The 18,044-nt window shown below is 37.7% G+C and overlaps 1 protein-coding gene across 6 annotated transcripts in view; it reads right to left on the bottom strand.

Annotated features, from left to right (window-relative positions):
• The window catches only part of LOC125453192 (synaptotagmin-like protein 2), a 142,191-nt gene that overhangs the window by 23,952 nt on the left and 100,195 nt on the right, over window positions 1–18,044 (bottom strand). For 3 of the 6 annotated variants that reach the window (XM_048532426.2, XM_048532429.2, XM_048532430.2), the window contains 5 exons: window positions 13,856–13,954; window positions 13,107–13,160; window positions 12,463–12,551; window positions 9,809–9,922; window positions 885–1,054 (listed from right to left, as the gene is read on the bottom strand). In XM_048532426.2, coding sequence (XP_048388383.1) covers window positions 885–1,054; window positions 9,809–9,922; window positions 12,463–12,551; window positions 13,107–13,160; window positions 13,856–13,954 — 526 coding nt within the window. Of the gene's footprint in view, window positions 1–884; window positions 1,055–9,808; window positions 9,923–12,462; window positions 12,552–13,106; window positions 13,161–13,855; window positions 13,955–17,590; window positions 18,005–18,044 lie in introns of all 6 variants that reach the window. The other 3 variants (XM_048532424.2, XM_048532427.2, XM_048532425.2) reach the window with 2 other exon arrangements.

Raw genomic sequence — 18,044 nt, 5'->3', positions numbered from 1 at the left:
CCTTGTAGCTGCTTGAGGACCTAATCTGGCACCTGGCATTATTCATTTACTGAGAAAATAACCCTTTCATTGATAAAGCTGAAATTGGTCATTTATCTGTCCTCAGGAATCCTTTTATCAGAATGGGAACATAGTGTTCCTTTACAGACCTTCTAGCAGTTCTGTTCAAAGGCAGCATTGTATTTCACTGTGCGAGCAGTCTGCTTAGTTTTACTTAGCTTCTATATGTCAGCTTGCATGCAGGCACGGGCAGCTTAGTGTGTTCAGGTACAAGTCACCTTACATAGCCAGGTACAGGTCACCCCTACAGGATGCAATTGCTGTTTGAACCTCACTTTTTGAGAGGCTTCATAGAATGGTAGTCAGAAGGCCTGGATTCAAGTCCCACCTCCTTTAAAGGCATGTCATAACATTTCTGATCAAGTGGATTAGAAATTCCACAGGGCAAATCACATTCATTCTGGAATAATACATTAGTCTAATCAAAAAAAGCATGCATACATAACTTGGGGGAAAATTTACCACTGCTACTGAGGGAAATGTTCTAACCTACACCGGACAGCCAAGATTACAAGCAAACTAGTGGGCACCAGATTGTCACGCTCCCTGGTCGTCAGTTATGTTGCTGGACTGGGAATAGTGCACTAAAAGGATCATCTCCAGTGATCCTTCGCAACCTGATTTCATGTAATTCTAGAGAAATTTTCCTCCCTGAATGAGGGCATTCAAAAGTCAGTTAAACACAGTACAGATCTTGGGTCAAACTCAAGTTTTGTGTCTGTATGGATGTAAATTGAGCATTAAATATGAAACAGTACTTATTTTTGTGGTTACATGAGGATTCTACATAGAATGAATAATAAATAAAAGAAAGCTTTACTAACGGATCTGATCGATTTTTCTTCTTTTCAGCAGCAGCTAAACCTGAGCAGCGTACCACAAAAATATGGAATTCTTTCAACTTGTCTACGTAATCCAATGAAAACTGCATCTTCCCTTGGACGTCAACATTTCCAAAATCACTGCTGTAGATGCTCATTGTACTTCCACTAACCTGTTAGCATTCAAATAGTTTAAAAATTAAATAAACAATATTTAAAGAAAATTAGTTTTTTAGTTTGTACAAATAGAGTGAACATTTTCTCAGATCATTCATACATTATTCTTGTATAAGTGCCAAGGCAATTTTGCATATGTTACTAAAAGTTCTCTCTCATTTTTCAAATTCTGCCACTTTTAGAGCTACTTAAAAACATTGAATGATGGTCTTCGAATCTGATTTATGTTATTGGGTTCTTGAAAATAAATAAGGGGTAAAATAATTATGAAGAAATGAGAAAAGAAAACTGCAATGCAAGGCTTCAGAATCATTCCTACCATCACTGCCAGGGAAAATGTAACAGATCGGCAAACTACAAAATACATGTAAAAAATCTTGAGTACAAACTGATAATCTTGAACAAAACTGTAAAAAGAAATCGACATAAGTATTAGCTTTTCATGTTCAAGGGAAGAAAATTGCACTCTGACACACAACAAATGATTGTAGAGAACTGTAGGAATTCAAACACAAATTCATTCTTCCACATTTTTGTTAGTTGGTCCCTTTATCCAACGACAAACACCTTATTGATCCTCCAATCTAGTGACTCAATTTGACTGCTCTAACTCAATTTAGGATAGAAGGAGTGTCACCATTTATAATATGTATAAAATTTTAAGGGGCATAGATAGGGTAGAGTTTTTGCTTTGATGGAAGGATAAATGCCAGGGAGCATATATTTAAGGTAGGGGGTAGAAGGTTGAGGATATGAGAGAAAAAACTTTTTCACCCAGAGGGTGGCTGAAATTTGGAACTCACTGCCTGCAAGGGTGGTAGAACCAGAAACCCTCATTACATTTAAAGAGTATTTAGATGCACGCTTGCAATGCTAAGGCACACAAAGATACGGGCTAAATGCTGGGAAATGGGATTACAATATTGAGATGTGATAATGGGAACTGCAGATGCTGGAGAATCCAAGATAATAAAATGTGAGGCTGGATGAACACAGCAGGCCCAGCAGCATCTCAGGAGCAATATTGAGATGGTTGCTTTTGGCTGACATGGAAACAGTAGGGCAAAGTTCCTTTCTTCCTATGCAGTAGATCTTTATGACTCCATGACATCAATAAAACAATCTGACTTTCTAAGGAGGAAACAGAATTACTTTCCTGTTATGTCAAGAGTTAAACTTAAAACTGACACCTAAGGAGACTGCAAAATTTCTCCCTTTCCTTCCTATAGTCAGACTTCATCTTCCAAACAGCACGTTATGCAGGTCCAACAAAGAATGACATGGAACGGGCTTTCAGCAATGCATTCGATTGGTTTTATTATTTAAATATATTAACAAGTGAACACAATGTCCTCAAATGTTCCTCGTTGAAAAAAAGAACTTGAAGAAATATGTTTAGATTATGTTTTATTATTGCCATTCATTGGATGCTTAAATTTTGACTCATAAGTCTGAATTTCACTTTAATGCACTTGGTTCCTTTTTCATCCTTCTCTGCAATTATTTTGTGAAAGGGTTGCCAGCAGTCATCCTGCATGGTTAGTAGAAACAACAATAGCAAATGCACTACTATATGTAATACAGTGAATTCATGCAATGGTTGAAACATTTACAGAAAAACCTCGGTTTGTGCAAGAAGAACAGCATAAAAATACAGATTTAATCTTCACGTGGTTGGTGGAAATTAATATTGCTGGTAAATGCTAAGGGTAAGACAAAAGAGAAACAGAACTAGCTGTGCGTGATCCAATGACCAGCTGAAAAATGCCTTGATATACAAGGTCATTTGCTTATCCTCATCATTTCTGAAACATGAAGAGTGGAGGGTGGGGAATCCATAGAAAAAAAAGTTATCATTTAACTTCAGACACAAACAACTGCTGGTATGAAAGAATTAAAAGTTACAAGTTTGATGTACTAAACATACTTTTAGCCTGGCAACCAGATCTCTTGTTCCATATGGCACTCTTCACAAACTTGGTGGCAAATTCCAACAAGAAAGCAGCAGGTATCTTCCAAAGCCCTTCTGCAAAAATTGTGCCAACATAAAGTGTCTTGAGGAAAACTGGAGAAGTAGTTGAAAAGGTGGAGGAGATCATGTTGTCATGTTCCCTATAGCGGCTAATGGCATGGAAGAAAAGGAAGGCATTCTTGCTTAGGAATCAAGTTTTAAAAATAAATAAAGCCCATGTGGGTTGTAATCTCAGAGTTAAGAACTTGAATCACACGACAATTGACATAATAGGACAGACAGTCCAAAGTTGAGTACACAGCTGAAAGATTGAAGTGGGAAGCAGGGATTTCATTTGGGAACAGGAAGCTAATACTGGAAAGGGAAATGCTATAATTTTGTTTTAAAGAGTGGACAAATAGAAAATAAAATAAACCCAAACAGAAGTAATTACAGGAAGCAAAACAGAAACCGCTGGACAAATACAGCAGTCAGGCAGAAATTATGAAGAAAAAGCAGGGTTAATGTTTCAAAGGATTGCTAGACCCAAAACATTAGTTGCTTTCTTTCTACAAATGCTGCCAGACCTGCTGACTTTCTCCAGAAATTTCTGGTTTTGTTTCAGACTTTCAACATTCGCAGTTGTGTAGGGAACAGCTGGAGAATAATGATTATACCATAATGAACTTGACTGTCTCTCTGCCATTTTAAAACAAAATGGCAGACTGGCACAAAACTGATCTGGAGTGATGGGAATGGAACTAGGGAATGTCTTTTCACTGAAAAAGCACCCCTAACAAGCCAAAAGATAAAATATCAATGAGAAAAATTAAAAATAGGATCAAGAATTATATTCTGTTTAAAAATAAGAACGTTAGCCAATGATGAAACAAAGAAGGCCAACAAGTTAGCTTAAAGCTAAAAAGAAAAAGCCATACACCATGCAAAAACAAAGAAAGGGTGAGTCACATTTATTGCAGCAAAGAAAGAAACCATTTGACCCATCAAGTCTTTATCAGCTCTTTTCAGAGCAATCCAGTCAGTCCCATTCACCTAGTCTAACCCTGTAGCAAGTTTATTTTGCTCAAATACCACCCGATATCCTTTTTAAATCATTAAATGTCTCAGTTTCCATCACTCTGCCAGGGAGAGGGGTCCAGGTCATTACCACACACTGTGCAAAAAGTTATTTCACAACCACACTGTATCACTTAATCAAAACTTAAATTTCTCATCCCTCATCACTGTAATATCAGCTAATTTGACTTATTTTTAAAATGCAAGTCTGCCATAATCTTTTGTGCCTCCATCAGATCTCCTTTACTCCAAGGGTTAGAGTTGGGGATGCTGTTGATGGTGAGGATGAGTGTCAGGCTATAATCTGATAATAGATTAGTTGCTAAATTGGGCAGAGCTATGGCAGAAGGAATTTAATTCCAATAAGTGCAAGGTTATGCATTTTGGAAGGTCTAATAATGGAAGGATATGCACAATGTACAGTAGGTCCTTAGGGAATACTAAGGCAAAAAATGGATGTTGGCATACAAGTCCACTGATTCCAGAAGGTATTTGCACAGGTAGACAGGGTGGTTAAGATGACACGCAGAGTGTGGTGGCCGTCAATAGCTGGGGAACAGAATAGCAGAGCAAGGAAGTCTTATTCCAACTTTATAAAACATTGGATGGAATTTAGGTTGCCACAATATCAAAAGGACTTCATACCACTGGAGACATTGCAGAAGAGATTCACCTAGATGTTGCCCGAGATGAAAACTCTCAGTTGAGGAAAGACTGGATAGGTTGGGTTTATTTCCCTTGGAGCAAAGAAGGCTGAGGCAGGAGGGGTGGTGGATCTAATTTAGGTATACAAAATTATGACAGCAATAGAGTGCATCAGGAGAATCTCTTCCTTATGGCAGACATGTCTAAGACCAGGGGACATAGATTTAAGGCAAGTAGTAAGTAGTTCAGATGAAATCAAAGGAATTTTTAATTTTAATAAAGAAATCGCCCAGAAGGTGTAAACGCACAGAACCTGCAGCCGAAAGGGGTGGCGGAGGTGAATACTCACGCAACATTTAAGGAGCCTCTAGATGAGTATTTAAAATGCTAGGGCATGACAGGCTATGGACCACGAGCAGGTAAATGGGAATAGTGTACTTTGGGGTTTGTTAGTCAGCAGTGGCATGGTGGACCAAAGCGTTTGGTTTATATGGTATGACTCTCAGAACAACTAAAGCTTTTTCAAGTCAACCTGGTAGCTAAAACTCCTGACCTGAAACTTTTCTGGCAAGTCTCATACGTAGTCACTCAAGGACTCTCACTTTCCTCCGAATAGATGGTGACCTGAACTGAGCATAATCATCTATGGGTGGCCCAACTCATTCTTCATGAGGATTTAGCAAAACTTCTGCTTCAGTCCTCAATACCATTCCTTTGAGGTCCGCAACCCCATATGTTTTGCTAATTACTTTCTCAAAAAGCCAAAAAAGGCCCCTTTCTTTGTCCTGATTATTCTTTAAAATCTCTTGTCCATCACTAATGTTAAATTAATCAACTTCTCATTACTAGGAATATCCTCATACCCCTTTTAAAAAAAGGGTGCCACATTTGCCAGTTTCCATTCCTCTGGCACTTCTGCAGTATCCACGAAAGATTGAAATATTATGGTTGGCCTTTCTCCAACTCCAACCCAAGTCCTGCCATCTTCCAACGTTCAAGCACGCACACCTCCATGACCCACTGACTCTGCATATTCTACAGAAATGTGAGGGGATCAATACTGCCTCCCACTATCCCTCTGCAAAACATATCACCTGAATTTTCAACATTAAATTCTGTCTAGCATCTGCCTGTCAATTCTACTGGCTTGTGTCATGTTGCAGCTGATTGACATCCTCCTCAATGTTTGTCACACCGTTTAAGATTGGTATTGATAGTAAATCAGTTCTAATATTCAGCTCATTTTATATGTTAAAAATATCAGTGGCCTTAGCACTGGCCCTTTCAGAAGGCCAATGTCTACCCTCCTCCAGTCTGAGAAACAGCAGCAGTGATAATGTCACTAGATTAGTAGTTCCAATTGACAGACATAATGCCCTGAGGACATTGCTCCAAATTCTTCCGTGGCAGCTAATGGAATGTAAATTCAATAAATAAATCTGGAATCCTAGTGTACACTGACAATGACCATGAAACAAATTTTTGATTGTCATTAGAGTAGTATATCTAACCCCTACATCTTTTAGAAGAAAATTTCCCATTCATGACAGCGGTGGCCTACATGCAACTCTAGACCCAAAGCAATGTGATTGAATCTTCATTGCTGTCTGAAAAGGCCTGGAAAGCCATTCATTTCAAGTGAAATTAGGGACGTGCATCACAAATGAACATAAATTATTAACAGAAGCAGGCCATTCAGCCCTTCAGGCCTGCTCCACCATTCAACAGAATCATGGCAGATTTTTGATTATGTTCTGAATTACACATTTCCATTTACTCCCAATAATTAACTTCTATGCCTAATAAAAATGTTCCGCCTTGCAATACTTGTAACAAGATCAGCCAGGAGGACCTCAGAATACGAGTTCTCTGAGTTGGGCTGTTATTCTGGTCGAAACAGGGAGTCCTAGCTGACAGTTAAGAACAGGGGTGTCAGACATCCAGTTCTCTCAGAGCTGGCTCTGGACGAGCTGGATCAGTGTCAAAGACTCTCCACATGGAAATAATGGGTGACATGGTGAGGGAATATCGACCTCTTGGAGTTATTTCACACCTCTGCTTTGAAATAATCCAAATGACGCAACTTCCACTAACTTCTGAGGCAGAGCCCAAAAAGATACACAAGACACAGAAAGAAACAATTTCCACTCAACCTTATTATAAAAGGTTGACCCCTAATTTTACAACAGTGTCTCCCAGTTCTGCACTCACCTCCAAGAGACAAAGTTATTTCCATGTCCATTCAAGATCGTAAAAAATTCAAGTAAATTACTCCTTGCTCTTTCAAATTCCAGTGAAAATTATTCCAATGTGTCCAATCTTTCCTCACAATAACTGCATATTCCAGGTATCAAACAAATATCCCCTGAACCGTCTGCAACATATTTATATCCTTCCTTAAGTAAGGAGGCTAAAACTGTGGCAGATCTGGTCTCACCAATGCCATGCATAAATGACACATAGCATCTTTATCTATATGTTCAATTTCTCTCATAATAACGGATAGCATCATGTTCGCTTTTTTTTTTATTAACTTACTGAGCTTGCATTCTAACTTTTTGTTATGCACCCATGAGAACACCTAGATCCCTCGGCACCATAGAATTCTGCAATTATCTATTTCAATAATACTTTTTGTTTTAAATTCTTCTTGCCAAAGCGAATAACCTCATTTTCCCACAATTTACACCATCTGCCAGATTTCCATTTACTCACTCAACTTTTATATATTGATCCACGTCCTTGTTATGTTATCTTCACAACTTACTTTCCTGCCTAGCTTTGTGTCATCTGCAAATTTCATCATCAGGCCTTCAACCTCCTTCAATTAAAACACTCCTTGCTCTTCTAAATGCAGACCATGCCAGGAATGCCCACATTGCAAACGCGAATAAAGAACATTTGCCACAACTCACTGTTTTCTGTCCTCAAATCAACATTTTATCAAAACTGACATTAACTCTCCATGACTTATTTTAGTAGCCAGCCTTTGATGTGATACTTTGCGTGACATCCATTCATTGCTATCAACTTTCTCCATTGCACAAAAGATATCAAATTCATTCAGCATAATCTATTTTTTAAAAATTCACATCAGTTCTCCTTTTAAACTGAAACATCTCCAAGTGCCTGTTAAGTTTTACCATAATTAATATTTCTCAAGGCTTGTCCACTGATGGTATTAAACTGATTAGCTACAGTTATGAGGAGTGAATGTCAGATTTGCCACTTTCCATTCCTCTGGTACCTCTCTAATATCTAGGAAAATTTAAAATATCATGATTAGGTTTTCTCCTATCTCCACTCTCAAGTTCTCCGAGCAATTTGGGTTGCAAGCCATTTGGACTAGTAGCACGTCATTAGGCATTATAGCTGTTCCAGTACATCCCGTTGTGTCGTCACCCAGTATATGTGCAATACACTGTTAAGGTACATGTTCATGCTGTCATTACCATGCCATGGTATGGTATGAGAGTTAATGGTACAAAAATGTTTCACTCTGCATCTTACTGAGTCTTCTTGCAGCATGACAAATTGACAAAACCATGCTACAGTACATCCAAATTGCTTAGCTTGAGCCCAGACGGCAAGAGCTTGTGATTGTAGTGTACAAACAAAAGGTCATTTAATTCTTCAGTACTTCATGACTCACGCCATGTTCATGTGTTACAGGAGGCAGCAGCAGTATCACATCACGATAGGTGACAATCAACTTTCACGTGTCAAATTTACATCGCCTCCATTTCCTCTGCCACTTCAGCTGATTCTTTGTCAGCATCCTCTTACTTCATAAACACTGATTTAAAATAAAACTAACTTTGCCCTACAGCTATAAGAATATCATCCTTTGGTCCTTAATAATCCCCAGATCCACATATGCCCTGCTCACTATTTACATAAACAGAAGAGTTTTTTGTCAACTGCCATTCTATTTTCATATTCTATCTTTGCCAATTTTATTTTCCTCTTCACTTCCCCTCTTAACCAGAATGGAGAAGATCAGGGTCTCTGGGTGTGACTGAATGCACTGAAGCTCTTTCCTCTAGGAAAGAGAAAGTAAAGCAAAAAAAGTTGAAAGGTTTAAATAGACGCAATAATAATGTTTCTACTTGGGAGACCAAAACTAGGATCCTTAAGTATAAGACAGTCACCAATAAACCCAGTAAGGAATTCAGGAGAAACTTCTATTTCAACATACAGTGTGGCAAAAATGTAGAATCTCTTCCAAAAAAAAACGCTGAGGCAAAGAATAAAGCTGCATTTGAGAGAAGATGAGATAACAAGATGTAGAGCTGGACGAACACAGCAGGCCTAGCAGCATCAGAGGAGCAGGAAGGCTGACATTTCCAGCCTAGATCCTTCTTCAGGTCTAGGCCCAAAACGTTGGCCTTCCTGCTCCTCTGATGCTGCTTGGCCTGCTGTGTTCGCCGAGCTCTACACCTTGTTATCTCAGATTCTCCAGCATCTGCAGATCCTACGATCTGAGAGAAGTTGGATGGCAAAAAATAGATATTGATTGGATAAAACATAGGAGAAGGTTCATGGGGAAGAAAAGTACCAAAGACCATCTGAAGCAAACGGGCTATTTCTGTGCTGTAGATGGTAATTATTGAGGAACTATCACACAGAGTGCCCCTACCAGTGAGGAGTCATAGGTCTTCTGCTCAATGGCTCCATCAGAATTTTTAATCAAGTGCCAAGATTTAGTGTTGCAGAACTAGTGAAGCCCATGTCACTTCTGTTGAGTGTGTGGGTGGGAATGGATTCCCATTATCAGCCCCTTGCTGCCCATATCTTTTTAACAGAAAGTTATCCCCAATGCCAGGAATCAGATGCATATCTTGTCACCTATTTCTCCCACTTCCCCCCCCCTCCCACTACCTACCCACACAAGTGGATGTCATTAAATTTCATCCAGGGTTTCATTTGAAATAGTTAGTGCACATAACATGGCAGAGCTATTAATCTCATCAGGATGGCAGGACTAGTGGGGGTGTTTGATATAATATATAAAGACCAGGTTGCTGACACAAGTTAGTAAAAGCATTATATGGAGTAACAGAAAACTTTTACATACAGAGGATCTTGATGCCATGCCAGAAGAGCCACTAATGTTTGTTAGAGAGCTTGCGATTGTCCCATGTTTGTCCATCTGGAAGCTGTTCTCCAACATGGAGTCTGCATCATCATTCTATAGAATTCCATAATAAATCACGTGTTGTCAATATCAACAATACTTAAGCTGTAAGTAAGAGCATGTAAACTCAAGGGCTCTGAATTACTGAAAATTGAAGTTCAAGTTCTATGTATCTTTTTGCTTATTTTGAATTTGGAAAAGTAAAGTACAAATTACAAATAATACATCAAAATAAATAATTTAGTACAACTCAGTCTAATTGGGATGGTTTCTTTTTTAAGAAAAGGCCATATCCTTTACATTTTTAAAACCATTCCTACAACCTGCACTTCCTTCTAAATAGGAGACTGTTTAACATTAGATCATCCAGAACTCCAATTTCATTCCACCAATTTTTATTTAAACATTGATTAAATAAAACACCACTGAATCCCTGTCCACAAAAACACATTATTTTCATTAATGAGAGTTCAATAATTTATGACAACAGCTCTCATGTCAATTACACTACTCTAGCATTATTTTGTTTCTAAACATTACAAGATAGAGTTTACCAGCTGTCTGGAAATTGGTTAGAAGGCAGAAGTGCTCAGAAAGCAAGTCGGGCATCTTCACAACACCAGGAAATATTCTCAGGTAGCCAGTTTAACCAAGTGAGCTCTTAACAAAGAGTCACTTCCTGTTCTTAATACTTTACCAGCTTCATGTGTGGATTTCACCATGTAAGGTAACCATAAGCTGATGCAAGGCAGCTCCTGTGAGATTCTTGGGGTGAAGTCTCCTTCGTGAGTGCATAATGGCCTACAAAGGAATCACTGGCAGCAATTGCTACTTCTGTGACATTGGCAACATTGCTACAGGATACAACTCCTCAGTCACCAGTCCTTGCCTACTTGGCATAGACGCAACCTCCTCTTCTTCCTGTTGCCCCTTAGCAGCGGTCACATCAATTAGCAGATCAGCAGATCCTGTTGCGTATATGTTGCCTGTTAAAGACTGCCCAATTTTTGCCATGGAACTACACAGGATCAAGTTCCACTTCTAGTCTTTTCCAAAAATTCCAGCCTGCTTATTTCAGTAGTTTATAACTAAAATCTACACAGTTAATATTTATTTTAAGGATTTCTGAAATAAAAAATGAAAAGGTAATATTTATTAATTCTGTGGAATGGACACAATTTTAGGAGGCCACAGCCCATTTTTGCTTTGTGACCTCACCCAATTCAAATAATTTAAATCTCATGTTCTACAAGGAATTATTAAAACCACTTAGCATATGATTGTGCATCAGCTAAAGATTAAAGCTAGTTTACACGTAGCAGTGAAAGCACTCAAATGTCTTCAAGTCATGTTCTCAATGTTTGATATTGAAATTAACAGCGATGTAGCACCTTCGGCTGGGTACCCATTTTGGGTTACTTTTGCTAGAGATTAGTTATAAACTCACCAACTATTCACAAACTTCAAACTGCGGCTTCTAAAATATGAGAGAATATATTAAGCAAAAACAAATTGGACAGATGTGATGAAACTTAACTGTGTTGAGAAGTTATTTGTTACCAAGCATTAAATGACGCAGACAAGGACAACAAATAGCAACCCAGTTCATCTTTCATATCTAAGTGGAAGATTTGATATAACATTAAATCTAAAAACATGTGATCTGTGATTATGAAGTGCACAAGTGCTTGGGGGTAGGTATGAGGGGAACACAAATAGATGGGATAGCAGGTTGGAGGCCAAAGGCATCTTCTTAGTATATAAAAGTGGCCAAAGGGAGAGACCATTAGCAGCACTCAACTCTTGAACCGTTGGATATCCCAACCTGAAAGCACCTTCCAAGCCTGTGACTTTTACCATCTAAATATCAGTTGTAGCAGACACGAGAACACAACCACCTGTAAGTTCTCGTCCAAGGCACACACCAACATGGCATGAACTATATTACTTTTAACATTGTCAAAAAGTACTGTGGGTGTAATTACAACACATGGTCTGTTGTGGTTCAAGAAGGTAGCACACTGCCACCACTTTCCAAGGGTAACTAAGAATGGGTAATAAATTATACAGGCAATAATGACCTTAAAATAATAGGAGGAAAAGTATGCCATTCAGCCCATCAAATATGCTCTTCCATTCAATGAGATCATCAGATAATTCTCAACTGCACTTTTCTGCCTTCTTCCCTTATCACAGTCCTTGATTCCCTTACAGATTTTTAATCTGTCTTACAATGATGCCCATATTCCTGAGAAATAATTTAAAAGTGATAGCGGTGAATTTTAAAAATCAGACTCCAACCTGAACAGAGAATTCAATTTAAAAATATTAACCAAGTCTCTTAGCTCCTTGGTGTGATGCTCAAAGTCCCCAGTAATCACTGCTGCAATAGTACCATCTTCAAGACACACATTGAAAACTAACTACTCCCATCTGTCACAAGGATGTTTAACCTTTAGGTACTGTTCTGTCTACAAGTCACTGTTAACCTACATAACTACAGAATGTGAGACAAAGGTCACCTAATTCAGATTAATGAAAGCCAAATTACTGAATTTATCCAAGAGCAAAGTAACCAACTATACCTTCCTTACCTCTGGAAATGCAGGTACTGACTTACTCAACCGTTTCATTCTTTTTGACTGTAAGGACGTGTTTTCTGGGGTTGTTGGAATATTGGAAACTAAACAAGTATAAACATATATTAATCCAAATATATTCAAGAAAATCATTTGAATGAAGCAGCAAATGAAATACTATTACAAACAAAAAGTTCTGCAACCTACAACATTAAAGTTAAAGTACAGTCCCAAAATCCAGCCAAAATAAGAATCAGCAATCATGCAGAGGCAGCCTTCTTGTTACCCCTGTAAACTACTTCAAACCCTGCATATCACCACACCGCCTCCATTTCTCCAGCTGACTTTGCCAATACATGTTGCATTTAAGAAATAAATTCAAACAAAATATTTAAGTATTAAAGACGGCTCTTAGATAAGCATATGAATGATAGCATAACGTAGCAGTGGAGGTTAGATAGACCTTAGGTTTCAGGTAAAAGTTCGGCACAACATCGTGGGCCGAAGGGCCTGTACTTTTCTATGTTCTAAAGACAGAAAGAGACAGCGAGAGATCAAAAGGGGGAGCATGACAATGCATGGATAACTTATTAACACTGTAGTTTCATACTATGTCAACATGTTATTACAAAAACATACAACAAAAAAAATGTAGTTACCATTATCAGCACTGAGGACCATTTCTTTGCTTGTAGTATCTAAGGTATTTGGCACTGTTTGACAAACAGAAGAATACCACATTTCAGTAAGACAACCAAACTGACATGTGAAAATGTAACATTAAAATTTAAATCAACTGGATTAACAATGTTGTTTTGAGGCACAAAATAAAACAAACGTGTCTGATCCAACTGTCACTCATTTCACCAAGGATCCCACAAGAGGAACAGTATGATATTGCGGCTTTTGGCTTTTGTAAAAATAATCATCTCATCAGTTATTGCACAAGATATTTACTTATGCAGAATACTAGTTTACGATTCTTCAGCTTCACGTGTGCGGGTCACTATCCCCAACATGAATTTTATTAAAATAAAATTTGTAAGGCAATTTCAATAATGATCGAGTTCAGAGATGCAAATTAAGTTAAATGTGCATAACTTAGAGATAAAATTGCTCCCAACATTTGCTCCCAATTTCCAACTGAGGCATTATTAAAACTAACGGTTTAAAAATGGAAAACAGAAATGGGAAGTCAGCAGTCTAAAAACAGAAATATACAAATTTGATAATCTAGATACCGAGTAAGATTTTATTGATTGTATAAATTTTTCAGCTTTAAGACAAACCAAATTACTGTAATGAATAATGGATACTGTTTACACTTCTAACATGGTCAAAGACACAGATTAATGGAATTAAGGTTTTAAGGAGGAGGGCAGAACAGTCGATCAATTAATGCACTCACTGCTTGAGGAGATGACGTTAATATCTTGCAGACTCTTGTAAGTTTCATTTGTGTGCGAGTTTCTTTTCAAAGCTAAAGTTGACCCTTCTTCTTCCTCACCTGTTAGAAAAGGAAACACAATGGCTATTTAAAATGCTACATTTAAATAATCACTTCACCACATATTGGTCGAGAGTGATCAGGATCTTATTTTATCTCCATGTAGGATTTTCTGTACTCAAGTGGTTAAAAAGCATTTTCCCCACTATAAATCACATTACGTTGATAGCTTAGATATACCACTAGTCAGTTTCAGCAATACAACCAGTGCTCTTAAATCTCCAACAATTACTATCTACAGTAGAGTGAAGTCTAAGAATTTCGATCACAGTTGCAGGATGGTGGTCCAACAATTACTCTGCTCCCAGATGCATAGCTGCTTGTCAGCATTATACCATAACAGAACAACCAAGATGGAAAATTCCAAGAGAATAGCAAATTCAAACAGCATCCCTCATTTTGATATTCCAAAATACCATCATAATCTAGTTTCACCTTATTTAGTTGACTTTAGAGCTGATGCAGAATGGATGAACTGAAATGTTATTATCTCTACTTTACAAAAGCACTAGCTTACTCAGTTAGCAAAGTTTCAGGACACAGAATTTTCCAAAGTTTACACGTAATGTAATTAGCATATATGCTTGTGCCATACATTATATAGTTATGCTTATATACTAACACTTGGAGTTAGAGAAAAGTGCAATGCTTCATTTCAGTATTATTTATCAACTGACTTCTCCTTTTTTAGATGTATGTAATGGAGGAGATCTTTCTGGAACATTGGACAAAGATTCTTAGAAGCGGGTGAATGCAAGACAATTTCAATAAATACCATTGTTTTAGGATTCATCAGTCCAGGTACTAAACTAGAAAGACACAATGGCCCAAATTTGCACACAAACAGAACAGCTCAATGAATATGGTGCCTGTGCTGCATATCCAGTAGTAATAGCCTAAATTTCCACACTCACCAATTTGAGGGATTTTACGGGTCGACTTAAACATATGCAAAAAGCAGATAGGGACTGTACAGGGTTAGCAGAGACAAGGGATCGCTTGATGCTGTGGGCCCAGCTTGGAAGAGAAAATTCTTCACCTTATGAGATAAGATCTCAAATGTACCTATTTCGGTTTGTGCTTTAAAAATAATTATTGGAATTTCGGTCACAATGTGGTTTACTGTGTGGAAGATAGAAGGTTCATAAGTCAACAGATGCTGAAACCAGGTATTTTATCAAATGGAGGGAAAAGGACAGTGAGACAAAGAAGGAAATATTTTAAACATTTGGAAGGCAAGTTGCCATGCTGTCTTCTCAACAAACCTATTAGCAATTTACTGTTCACAAGCAAAGAAATGGTCCATGACCCAAATTTGTACAGTGGGAGTAACGCACTGCTCCTTTTTCAATGTAGCATTAAGTTTACTAGAATACAATGTAGTCAATTTGGTTGGCTGTGGAGCAAAAAATGTGTTGAAAAATAACTAAAATATATCCTGGATTAAAAATCTGCAGAACCTAACTGAAACCCTTCCTTCAACAGTACCAACCACTCACTGTGAAGAAACCCACTCTCAAAAAGATCAAATAATTTCTCATGATGTGAATTTCTCTTTTCCAAGTGTCAGCCTGAACTTAGCATCAAATCAAAGGGATCTCCAACAGCTAAGTAAGCAGCCAATTTCATTGAAGTATTCTCATTGGCAGCAAACCATGAAGTCCACAGATTTTCAGAGTGTGCCAATTATTATTTTCACCTGAATGTGAAATTCAAGTGGAAGCCAATACATCATAATCCCCCTTTTTTTTATTTTACAAGTGGCAGTCACACCATTTAGGAAAATATCTTCTGATTTGGTCAGGAACAGGAAGGTGTGATTGTGACTGAAGCAGATAATGGGACCGAGAGGATTGAAAGATCAACCTCTGCAATTGTCCAACAGATCTGAGGTTCTGCCCAAAATGTTTGGATGAGCAGGTGCTGTAGGGTAGATGTGCATCTCAGAACTTGTGTTTTATGTTCTGTCACTAAGCATTATTTTGTCTTCACATGAGGCACTTTGCAGATCTCTACACTGAATTTTATCTGTCTTCCTACTGCCAATTTCCAAGTATATGTTAATCTGCCTATAGCTTATTTGTTCATTCAAGTTTACTACCTTCATTAGCTTTATCTTATTTATAAACTTAACCACTGTTTGTGACTCTGAGTTTAAGGTCAATTTTAAAAAGATACTCAACAGCAAAAGCTGTTTTCAAAAATCTGATTCACCCTAATTATTTTGAAGGGAGTTACAAGTGTATTTGGGCATAGTTAAAGTTGCATTGCAATGTAAACACATTACAGTTTTTCATTCCTGCAACACAATTAGAAAATGAGAACGTATTGCATAGTCTGATAAAAGTACGTAAAAATTGTGTACGATTTCAGAAAAGAAAATAATGTCATAATATTCACATATATACAGAGGTAAGAATTGTTATTCCTGGCATTGGAAGTTGTGTTGCAAACGTAGCACAGCTACGAACTACTACACTAGCTAATAACACACTAAATTCCTTCTTTAGAATATTTTTCTGCAAAAGCATTTAAAGTGGTTTTACAGATTATTTTTAATCCATAGGCATTTAATAAAAAAAGACTGAGATTTGCCCACATAGCACATCTCAAATCATCCCAAATTGCTTTAAAGACAATATTTTGGAATCGTATTATTTTGCATGTGTACATTTCAAGATCCCACAAAGGTTTATAACAACAATATTTATGTGTTTCTACAAAATAAGATTGTTTGATGGAACAGTGTTAGCTATAAAACTGAGGTTAATCTAGACGACAAAGAGTGGAGCTGGAGGAGCTCAGCAGGCCAGGCAACATCAGAGGTGCAGGAAAGCTGACATTTCAGGACAGGACCCTTTTTCTGAAGGATCCTGAACTGAAATGTCAGGTTTCCTGTTCCTCTGGTGCTGCCTGGCCTGCTGTGTTCCTTCAGCTCCACACTTTGTTATCTCTGACTCCAGCATCTGCAGCTCTTGCTATCTCAGTGAGGTTAACTTGTTCTTATTGTAACAATGCAATGGGATTTGTCAAAGTCTGCTTAAAGCAGTGGAAGGTAAGACAGGGAACTCTGCAGTTTGTCTTATTTTAAGGAAGCACAGTGCAAGACTGTGTAGTAACATCTAAGTTTTACACTGAACTATCATCCTAGTCAAGCCCTAGAGTATTCTTGACCCTATAACCTTCTTACCCAGAAGCAATTGAAGTACTATGCGAGTCCCATATACTAATACCTGGCCAGAGCAAATTTTATAAAAATGATGTTTAGTTTCAAAGTCACCATCACCAATTCACTCATGATTTGTATTATAAGCAATCATTTCACACTCACTTAACAGGAGGAAACAGGTGAACCTCTGTAACACCATGTCAAATTAAAAGGAAAGCATGATTATTCCTTATTTGAAACCAGGCACTGATTTGTCTGGAAATTTAATACTACCACAGAGTAACCATAGTTAAACCCAATTTCTATAGTAATCTAGAGATGATTGGTGGAAATACATAATCAGATAATAAAGATCAAAAAAGTGGATAGAAAACTTAAAATCGACCAAAACAAAAAAGGGGGGGGGGGCGGAAATCGAATAGAATAACCCACAATGCCAAGAGAAACAAACGAATGCAGATGCTCACTGAGTGAACTTCTCCAGGTTTCAGCATGCAAGTGGTTATTTCCTCTTGAATAGTTTTTCGGTGAATCGTCTTGATCAGAGTTGTCTAGTGCACCTGCCTTGAAACCTTCCATGGATTTTTTGGTAGGACTATCACCATTTTCCTTGAAGGTGTTTGTCTTTGTAATTCCAGATAGAAGATTTAAGTCAGTTTGAAATTGGTCTTGCAAGTCAAAACCTCTCTCATCCTTATTTAAATCTAATCCTAGGTCTTCATTATATTTAGAACCTTTGTAAGTTGTAATAGATGATAAATTATCTTCTTGAAAAGACACATCAACTGTCTTCGGACTACTATGGATCATGCTGTCCAAAGACTCAGATGTGTACATTTTCTTTTGTGGAATGTCATTTTCCTCTACAACAGGGGAACATCCTGCAAATAAAGTAAGATTTTCTTCGTTACTGTTCACTTC

This window comes from Stegostoma tigrinum, chromosome 6 (genome assembly GCF_030684315.1).
Source record: "Stegostoma tigrinum isolate sSteTig4 chromosome 6, sSteTig4.hap1, whole genome shotgun sequence".
NCBI classification, from domain to species: Eukaryota; Metazoa; Chordata; class Chondrichthyes; order Orectolobiformes; family Stegostomatidae; genus Stegostoma; species Stegostoma tigrinum.
The sequence above is the reverse complement of the archived record's forward strand: the minus strand, read 5'-3'. Positions and strand labels throughout refer to the sequence as shown.